At 33.7% G+C, this 10,577-nt stretch overlaps 2 protein-coding genes across 2 annotated transcripts; one reads left to right on the top strand and one right to left on the bottom strand.

The window, feature by feature from the left end:
* Nucleotides 1-2,968: 2,968 nt before the first annotated feature.
* LOC139847028 (V-type proton ATPase subunit d2) lies at nt 2,969-6,739 on the top strand. The gene is made up of 10 exons (XM_071836625.1): nt 2,969-3,306; nt 4,061-4,181; nt 4,658-4,765; nt 4,840-4,942; nt 5,318-5,398; nt 5,583-5,668; nt 5,767-5,826; nt 5,927-5,975; nt 6,157-6,291; nt 6,426-6,739. Exons 1-10 carry the CDS (start codon nt 3,126-3,128, stop codon nt 6,555-6,557), a joined length of 1,056 nt encoding a protein of 351 aa, XP_071692726.1. The 5' UTR covers nt 2,969-3,125; the 3' UTR covers nt 6,558-6,739.
* A 472-nt stretch (nt 6,740-7,211) lies between these two features.
* On the bottom strand, nt 7,212-8,701 carry LOC139850466 (pectate lyase-like). Its single transcript, XM_071840037.1, has 3 exons — nt 8,630-8,701; nt 7,752-8,403; nt 7,212-7,676 (listed from the first exon to the last, which is right to left on the bottom strand). Exons 2-3 carry the CDS (start codon nt 8,373-8,375, stop codon nt 7,212-7,214), a joined length of 1,089 nt encoding a protein of 362 aa, XP_071696138.1. The 5' UTR covers nt 8,376-8,403; nt 8,630-8,701.
* Nucleotides 8,702-10,577: the final 1,876 nt, after the last annotated feature.

Raw genomic sequence — 10,577 nt, 5'->3', positions numbered from 1 at the left:
TGAAAGTGTTTGTAGGTGTTTTTGGTCGTTGGTGTATGGATTAGATATAAAGGATATGTAATTTTGTTTTCATGTAAATAAGTCATGAATGATTACTCATATTTTTGTAATTTTATGAGATATTTCATGCTAGTTGCCAAATGATGGTTCCCACATGTGTTAGGTGACTCACATGGGCTGCTAAGAGCTGATCATTGGAGTGTATATACCAATAGTACATACATCTAAAAGCTGTGTATTGTACGAGTACGAATACGGGTGCATACGAGTAGAATTGTTAATGAAACTGAACGAGGATGTAATTGTAAGCATTTTTGTTAAGTAGAAGTATTTTGATAAGTGTCTTGAAGTCTTTCAAAAGTGTATGAATACATATTAAAACACTACATGTATATACATTTTAACTGAGTCGTTAAGTCATCGTTAGTCGTTACATGTAAATGTTGTTTTGAAACCTTTAGGTTAACGATCTTGTTGAATGTTGTTAACCCATTGTTTATTATAACAAATGAGATGTTAAATTGTTATATTATCATGATATTATGATATATAATATATCTTAGTATGATGTATATACAGTTAAATGTCGTTACAACGATAATCGTTACATATATGTCTCGTTTCGAAATCATTAAGTTAGTAGTCTTATTTTTACATATGTATTTCATTGTTAATACACTTAATAATATATTTACTTATCATTTAACATAATTAACCAAGTGTATCAATATCTTAATATAATTCATATGTACCTAGTAAGACGTTGTTATAACGATAATCGTTATATATATCGTTTTCGAGTTTCTTAAATTAATAGTCTCAATTAATCAAGTCTTAACAAGTTTGATTGCTTAACATGTTGAAAACACTTAATCATGTAAATAACAATTTCATTTAATATATATAAACATGGAAAAGTTCGGGTCACTACATCAGCCGTTTTAGACCACCAGAACACGTTTCAGACCACCGGATGTTTCACATCTTGTTTCAGATCTTTTTTCAGATCCGTTCCAGACCATCGATTGGTGTTCAACAATGTTAGTAGAAATGCCGATTTAGTGCTGATTTAGTCCATGTTGTATATAAATTGCTCCGATTATACGTATTGCGTATACTGCTCATATTTTATTATAATAAAATTTTGGTTTTCCAAAGATGTTTTGTTGTTATGGTGTTCTGAATCTATATATTTATGTTTGTTCAGAGATTAATTGTGGAAATAATATGTGATTCCATATCAGACACTAAGGACGAGGAGTGGAAATAATTTGAGTTTGATTTAGTTAAGGTTCATGTTTTGAGAAAGGATAGATGAAAGAAAATGAAAATGGAGAATTAATATGAGAAGAAAGAAGATGATAGAGTATGAAAATTGAGAATAAATTTGAGTTTGATTTTAGGTTTGCAGTTATTTTGATTTTGGGGAAGAACACATGATTTTAGGGTTTGGTAAGGATGAAGATGGGCAAGTTGAAAGAGAAGGGGTGTAAAATTACGAATTTACCCTCATGTGCATAGCACATGACTCAAGTTAACGGAAATATTTAACGTCCGTCAAAAATAGGGACCAAACCAGCAACATTAACATACTACGAGGATGAAATCCATCAAAAAAAACCACGAGGACTAAATCAGCATTTTAATACAAACCACATGGATCATTTCAGCAATTTTGTCCTTAAAATATACAGAGTAAATAAAATAAATAATTAGACAACATCTTCACCAATTTTTCGTTCTCAAATATGCTTCACATCCATGAAACCCACCACGAACAACAATTGACTAAAGACTAACATGGTGGAGGAGAAAGATAGTGGGTCATAACAATGAAATAAATAATATACTCCATTTATGATACAAGGGCATTTTGAAAATGTGCACATGGTCAAAAAAAATTAAAAAAAAAGCAAATTCGAAGTTTGAAATTTTGAATTCCCTGTACATGGTCAAAAAGCACACAAACCGAAGTTTGAAACTTCGGGTTCATCAAAACCGAAGTTCCAAACTTCGGTTTTATCATTTTTGTCAATTTTTTTTTTTTTTACTTTTTCTATTTTTGAAAACATCCTAACAAAAAATACTATTTTAAAAAATATCATATTTTGTAGTTTTGTATATATGTTCAATTATATATATTATTTTAGTACGATATTTTATAAAGTAAATAATACAATGTTTGTTCATATCGTGCGGAAAAACTAAAAAATCGATTTTGAACGTTGAATTCAGTATCAATCAGAACCGAGCCGAATTTAAATTCGATTTTCAGTTTCAGTTCGATTTCGATTTTGATATTTGAATTCGGTTTCGGTTTGATTTTAAAAGTTCCAAAACTGAGGAAACCAAATCAAATATATCAAAAAATTGAAAACCAAACCGATGAACCCTCTATATTTGCTTTCTAGATGACAAAATGATCGAAATAACAAAAACGATGAAAAATCCGCTTGACCCACTTAAGGGGACAATAATGTGGGACATCATCTTATTTCTAAGGAGGTAAATGGATGGTTAGATGATCACTTATCGAGGTTCCCAACTTGGTACATCACTCTACATCCTTACCAGTTCGAACACAATGTATTCTTACCTTGAGTTCGAAGAGTTCTAAGCTTGAGTTCGAATATAGTCGTGTCGAACCATGTTCGAGCCTAGCTTTGGAGATCGTAGTTGCGTTTTATCGGTCTTCGTTGGTTAAAATCTATAAATGGAGCGAAACCATGTTCGAAGTATGGGGTAATTTTATAATTTTTGAGAAAAAGGTGTATTTTGCCCCCCCAACACAATAAATAAATAGTTTGATCGATCGATCGATCGGTTTCCTAATAAAAATAAAATGGAAATAAACTCATCGATTGTTGGGCTTAGCAAATTGGGTCGTAAAGCCCAAAGGCTAATCCGTATTATCTAGTATTTCTGATGTACACATGACACGTAAGCAACTATCAACCAAATACTCCGTACCTGAATTTTGATTTGATCCGAAGATATCCACCCCTTTCAATATACGAGTAATAAACTCCATCACATACATATTGATCTCAATCTCAATTTCAATTGCTAGGGTTTCTCCTTTGAATTCATTTCAATTGGAGATCTCTTTTGAATCTATCAACAAGATGTACGGATTCGAAGCTATGACGTTCAACATTCACGGAGGTTATCTGGAAGCGATCGTTAGGGGCCACAGATCTGGTTTATTGACCGCTGCTGATTACAACAATTTGTGCCAGTGTGAAACCCTAGATGACATTAAGATGCATCTATCTGCTACTGAATACGGTCCTTATCTTCAAAATGGTATATCTATCACTTTAGTTTTACTTATTCATAATTATAATTATTTGATTTCGTATGATGTTTGGAATCGTTTGTCGTTATTAATGATTTTAGTTATTCATAATTAATGAAATTATGAGCAATTAATTATTACGTATTAAATAATCCTTGTGAGTTGCAAGTTTGAATCACTGTTTAGCTATAAGGAGAGTAGGAAACTTGTACAGATTTAAGATTTTTAGTCGGCTAAACCAAACTAGATCAGGTGAATCTAGATGTAAATCTACCTGGAAACGAATCATTATCTTTGCTTAAAATGTTAATCTGGAAAAGAAAAAATATCCTACATTGTTTTGTGTGAATAAATTCTAGTACATCGCTTGTTATCGTGTGTTTGCACAGATCCTGATTTGATCAATACAAAATAGATGACAGACATATGGCCAGTTTATGCATTAAGTTTTCTAATTTATTAATATATGACGCTAAATAAACATAAACATGAATTGCTAGTTGAATTGCATTCACTTGACAAGAATGGATTTTAAATGGGGAATTTAGATATTAATGCTGTTGAAAGTAGTACGAGTATAAATTTGGGAATAATACTTGAACGGATATACTCAATATTATCATGGTGGATGGAGCTATATATACTTTTCAAGCCAATGTTATCTACATAAATGCTAAGTTGTTTACATCACATTAGTATGAGTGTACGATAGATCATTAAATTGTCTTATCTGATCAAGTTTTGTTATAAATTTTCTTGCAGAGCCTTCCCCATTGCATACCACTACAATTGTAGAGAAATGCACCCTTAAGTTGGTTGATGAGTACAAGCACATGTTATGCCAAGCCACTGAACCTTTGTCAACCTTCTTAGAGTACATAACGTATGTACTTCTCTTTTCCTCTGAAAGATTCCATTTTTCTTAACTACTCCATGTATGCCGATTATTTTAAGCCTCTCAAATCCTCACCCACTGTACTTGTATGTAATACTCGTTGTTGCATAATAATCTTTTAATTTTAATCGTATTAGAGGTGTTTGTTGGACCTGACACTCATGACAGTTCTATTAACCTTACTGATTAAAGTTAGAGGGTCACTGAATATAATTTAACTTTGACTGGAAATATGACCTTACCTAGAAGACTATCTTATTCATTTGAGCATCATTTGGCTACCAAAATATTTACCCTTTGTTTAGAAGGCAGTAACAGAGTGATCACAATGCACTATTAAGCATTTCAAGACGAGGGTTTTTGCTTCCATTTATTTCATTTGACCTTACCTAAGCACCAAGAAGATTAAAGAACTTCGATAAATCTTAATCGACTGGGGACTAAATTTTATGTTGCTATCTCAGATATGGTCACATGATTGACAATGTTGTCCTGATTGTCACTGGAACCTTGCACGAGAGAGACGTCCAAGAACTGTTAGAGAAATGCCACCCTTTGGGAATGTTTGACAGGTAATTTGTCTTAAATAATTTTTTGAATTGTGATGCAAATGCTGATAATGTAAGATCTCTATGTTTGTCTTCAGTATTGCTACCTTGGCAGTTGCTCAGAATATGCGTGAGCTTTATAGACTTGTGCTAGTGGATACACCACTTGCTCCTTATTTCTCTGAGTGCATCACATCAGAGGTATATGCTTCCTTAACAATACTCAACCGTAAAACATGACATTGCAATGAAAATTCTTCCTTTGTATTTCTCAAAGTACTAATTTTTCATTGGTCATAAACTTATATTAATAATAGATTAGACAGTCATTTTTGTTGTCTACGCATATGATTCTAATATCACAATTTCATGCTACGGAAAACAAATGAATATATAGTAGGTAATATATGACATTACATTCTTTCTGGCATTCACCACACAAGTTACTGATGATTGCAACTACAGGCACAGTTTACAAGTAGGCTAGTTTTAGTTTTTGAATAGAATTTGCATGGCAGTATAGGTTAGCTATTCCCTGTTGTTATTGTCTTAAAGAAGACTTGCTGTTATCTTCAGGATTTGGATGATATGAACATTGAGATAATGCGAAATACTCTTTACAAGGCATACCTTGAAGATTTCTATCGCTTTTGCCAAGTAAGACTTTGTTAATTATAAAGAAAATGCATTTAGAAAGTGAAATATGATATTAAATCATCATAATCGATTAAAAAGCTGTAACAAAACGAGTCGCAGAAGATAGGTTTTGGATTACGTCTCCTTTTTTTGTAATTAGTAAACATCTTACATTATATCTGTTCTAACTTGAATATACATATAGAAACTAGGTGGCGCAACTGCTGAAATCATGTCCGATCTTCTAGCATTTGAGGCTGACAGGAGAGCTGTTAATATCACCATAAACAGGTTTTATTACTATCTAAAAACTTTTATCCGGATGGGCATATATATACAGCGATATTCAAGTTTTTACATAGCACCTGTCGTGTGGGTTGTATATGCAGCATTGGAACAGAGCTCACTCGAGACGATCGTAGAAAGTTGTATTCTAGTTTTGGTTTACTGTAAGTTAATAAACAATTTATAGATTTACTAATTGGAGCTTTTGTGCTACATTCGTGCTATGTAACTTACTGATTTTATTTCCCTTTGATCTTGAAATAGTTACCCCTATGGTCATGAGGAACTTGCTGTTTGTGAGGATATCGATCAGGTATGCTTTGTTGTAATCTATATTTTATATCAAGGTTGCAAAAATTGCTACTCGGGGAGTACTCGGATGTTGACCATGTTTGACTTTGACCTATTTTGATCGGGTTTCCGTGTTTTAGCTGAGTTTTGACCGATTTTCCTAGTTTTGTCTAGTTTTGACCGAGTTTGACCGTCTTTGGTAGGTTCGTGGTGTGATGGAGAAATACCCACCTTACCAGCCGATATTCTCGAAGTTGTCGTACGGAGAGAGTCAGATGCTCGATAAGGCATTTTATGAAGAGGAAGTGAAACGACTTTGCCTATCTTTTGAGCAGCAGGTTTGTTCTTGCATTGTGTTTTTTCTTCATTCTATTAAACCCGTAATTACAAGTACTTCATTTCATAATATCATCACTTCGGCACATTTAGGTAAATAACAAATAGTTGTTAATATGCTCGTACAAATGTGCAGTTCCACTTTGGTGTCTTCTTTGCATACATGCGATTGAGGGAGCAGGAGATTAGGAACTTGATGTGGATATCAGAGTGCGTTGCCCAGAACCAGAAATCTAGGGTTCACGACAGCGTCGTTTTTATATTTTAAACCGGGAATAAAACCATATATGTTTGTATATTCATTTGCTGTTATTTAATCGCTTCGTCTCTCCAGAGTGATGTAGCTGCGCAAAATAAGGTTCTTGTGTATTTTAAATTTTTGTGGTTTAAATGACTTCATGTACTCTTAAACCCGTAATAATTTGCATTATGAATGGTGATGTTGGACTTTATCAGAGTATTATTACCATTTTCACAAACATATTTACCTGCTTGATCCGTTTTAGATAAAATCATATTCGGAATCGACCCATTCATTCATTCATTTATAAATGAGTCAGAATTGTCACACATTGATGTAAAACCTTTTATGCTATAAGAGTTAAAACCCATCAGTACTTGGTCACACACTCACAATACATGAAATATCAAACATCAAACTTCAAAACATCTCTTCATGAAGATGTGTGAATCAAAAATAAAACTGTAAAAGGGGAATAAATAAATAAAAACAAAGTAAATTATATTCTCACAAAAAGTGTGCAAATTTTGAATGATTTTTATCTTGTTTTGTGTTAGATTCCTAAACAGCAAAAGGAAACAAACATCTATATGTACATCACACTATCACAGCTACAGTCTAACAAGCCCATCCAAAACTTTTTCGGCCGCAAATAGCAATACAGTAGCAGCAGCGCAAAGTTTAACATGGAAATCCTACTCTGCATCCAAGGGCAGCACCCGCTAAATTTGTGAGCTCGTGTACCCTATGAGCCGGTTCAGCTTTTAACAACGGGTAACCTTTGTATTGTTTCGCCCAATGTGGGTTACCCGAATTAACAAAAAACGCTCCATTCAACATTAAATCTCCCTCTGATCTCCATGTCCATTTACACCATTCATGTGGTTTAGCATAATTTCTGTGAGTTACTTCCTTAGCTGCACCATGTTCAGCTTTAAATCGGTTCCCTTGGCTAATAATGGTCGCACCTTTTGCTCCTCCTATCGCATAACTTTTCCACATTGTGTAGTCATTGTTGATGACGTGTACAAACCCCCATCGCACCGCTGGTAACCTCTGTGTTAGTCCTTTTCCGAAATGGTTGAAAGCTAACGTCACTCTCATATTTTCATCTGGTGTATCGTCGCTTGCACCAAATAGCAAAGCCTGATATTCAAAATCGATTTTTGTAAATAATTTTCAATGTATAAATAATGTGTGTGGTAGGAGTTTATGGTTTACCTTATCGTGTCTGACGAAATGATTATTACTGATGGTAATATCGGTCGAACGTGCAACAACATCAAGAAGACCATCGTACGAGCCTGCAAACGAGCAATGATCGATCCATATATCAGTGGATCCGAATATGCAAATAGCATCACCGTCGCTTGCTCCTCTGACTCCCACATGATTAAAAGACGATCTAATCAAACCACCCTTGGCTGGTGTAATATCATACATATGAATATTAGAAATAATGACATTTCTAATATTCTGTAACATGATCCCGGCCCCACCGTAGATATGGATATGGAACCCACGGGCGTCAACGGTCTTATGACTGGCGAAGATGAGCTCTTGGCGTAGTTTGATGTTCATGTGCTTGCTGAAAATGATCCAAAGTGGTTCGGGTAGGAGGACAGCATGGCGGAGGGTGCCAGGTTTAGGGTTGACCATGTCATCATCGGCTGCGCTAGAGACCACGTAGACTCTGCCACCTTTGCCACCTCTGGTGTTGTGACCGAACCCTTGAACACATTCGGCTATCTTTTGACGGTTGTCCGCCCATTTGGGGTCACAACGCCAACATTTGTCGATTGAGTTGTGCGCCACACATGGCCCATTGTGTTTCTTATGCTTCATTAGCCCCCTTCTATTGGTTATGGTTTCACTACAAATCATAAACCACATTGTTAGAACACCAGTAAATTTAAACAATAATATTGAGTTTGATACAGGGGTAATGATGTACATATATTACAAAGTAAAATTATTAATCATAGGGTTTATCCATTTTACATGGTATCAAAGCCATGTTCAATTTACTCGTTTTATTATTAGAATTTTGATGATGATGATGAGTGAGAACGACGAGTTAAAAGAGCGAAAACACTTACTTGGAAAGGTTAGAATCGGCGATGATATTTATCACGAAAATGAAACATATCACCAAAAACAAACGAAATTTAACCACATTCATCTTCAATCTTTAACTAACTAACGAGAAATACAAAAATAAAAATGGATAAATAGTTGGATTAGCTAGTCAGGTTGGAGTCGGATCTTGATCGATTTCAAGATCAGACTTTTATTAAACCAGGCTAGCAAATCCTTCGCTTCTTTTAATAAAAATTTTGGTGATGAAGGAGAATCGAATCAATGTAAAGATGTCACCAATTTATGTACGATGTTGTAAAACAATTTATGTACGAATATCATGCAAAATTTGATGCGTGAGGTTAACGTACAAATTAGTAGATTTGCGTAAATTGGGTGAGAAAATGTAGGTAATCCACTTGCATCTATATAAATAAACAAATATATTTGTATTCTATATTTTTCATTTTCTTGTAGTATATGTTTTTGATATGGATATGGATACTTAAACAGTTAAACGCGAGGAGGTCAAATGTAATGACAAAAGAATGAAACTCGTAGACAATTTTCTCATTATTATTAATGTCATTAAGTTATAAGTTATGAATATAAAGTAGGTTTCGTGTCCGCGCGTTGCAGCGGATTTTGGTGAACATTTTTGCATTTGTAGCATACATGTAAAATAGTAAAAGGATAACCGGAGTACATAGCACCATAGTACTACATTTTGGTTGGCTTTGTTTGTTACAGCCTAGGTCCACAACAGAATAGTACATTGTTGTATCTAATTGTTCATAAGTTTGGGTTTCAAAAGGATCAATACATTATACACTACTACATATACAAAAAGGATAGCTGGTAAAAAAGCATGACTAGTTGATTTTTGATTTAGTACATAGTGGATGCAATCCACCATATACAATCACACGACTATCGTAGCAACACTGATATTCAACGTATTGATAACAAAAATGTTAAGTAATATGTTCTTCGTACAATCTGATAACTAAACTTCTTAATAAAAGAACGTCCATGTGAGGTTTAACTTTTGAATTCTAGACATCTGCCGTGCTTTTTAAGGGAATACAACGTTGAAAAACTTCCAGTTAGCAGTCGTTTTTTCAAGAAGTCACCTGGAAAACAAACACGAAGTTTAAGTCAAATGACACATGTCCATGGTAAAATACAATAGTTAAATTTCAGTCAAATACAAAAATGAAGTTTCAAAACCGTTTGTAACAGCTACCTTATGTACAGTTTACATTAGACAAACACGAAGTGAATCACGAACTCTAAATAAAACACTCCATCAATCTTTGAATTTAATTTCTGAAAAAATAAACATCTATCGAGTTTCCAAGTATTTTTTAATAATCTGCTTATTTAACATACATACACACTATAACACTAATAATAATAAAAGCGTATTAGAACAAACAAATGCAACAAAATACTTTAAAAAATTTAAATTCTTATACTAATATAAACGATTGTTAAATAATTATACCTACAATTTCAACCTTCAATATAAATGATTTTAGGGCATCATATAGCATAAAGTTCCCCATTTTTTTTTGATAAACCCTGCGTTTGTCCATTAAACAGAAACCTTCCAAAATAAAATGTCATCTCAATTGGTTCCTTTCCTATCACGTAAAATAATCAAATCAATTTCGTACAAACCAAAAGGTATAAATCGATGCACTATAATAAATCAGGAAGTTAACCTTTACAATTGTCAGTTGATAATAAATAATTTTGTTAAGGGAAACAAAATTAGGGTTAATGGAAGAAAAGTCGACACAGGTGAAGAAGAGGAAAAATAAGGTGGATGAATACCTTGATGCAGGTGAAGCAACGAACTGAACTGAGATAATCTTTGCCACAGTTTATTCGCACCAGGTGATTTTTGGATCTTTTATTAGTCAATGAATACTCCGTATATAATGCAAGTTGCATCCGACGCCA

Source organism: Rutidosis leptorrhynchoides, chromosome 5 (genome assembly GCF_046630445.1).
Source record: "Rutidosis leptorrhynchoides isolate AG116_Rl617_1_P2 chromosome 5, CSIRO_AGI_Rlap_v1, whole genome shotgun sequence".
Taxonomy (NCBI): domain Eukaryota; kingdom Viridiplantae; phylum Streptophyta; class Magnoliopsida; order Asterales; family Asteraceae; genus Rutidosis; species Rutidosis leptorrhynchoides.
The sequence above is the reverse complement of the archived record's forward strand: the minus strand, read 5'-3'. Positions and strand labels throughout refer to the sequence as shown.

Bases quoted from the DNA above. Each gene is read 5' to 3' on its own strand.
- LOC139850466 (XM_071840037.1), bottom strand. From the start codon at position 8,375: ATGAAGCATAAGAAACACAATGGGCCATGTGTGGCGCACAACTCAATC. The intron at 7,677-7,751 runs GTAAACCATAAA...TTTGAATATCAG, and splicing joins ATTTCGTCAGACACGATAAG to GCTTTGCTATTTGGTGCAAG.
- LOC139847028 (XM_071836625.1), top strand. From the start codon at position 3,126: ATGTACGGATTCGAAGCTATGACGTTCAACATTCACGGAGGTTATCTG. The intron at 4,766-4,839 runs GTAATTTGTCTT...GTTTGTCTTCAG, and splicing joins CCTTTGGGAATGTTTGACAG to TATTGCTACCTTGGCAGTTG. The intron at 5,827-5,926 runs GTAAGTTAATAA...ATCTTGAAATAG, and splicing joins TATTCTAGTTTTGGTTTACT to TTACCCCTATGGTCATGAGG.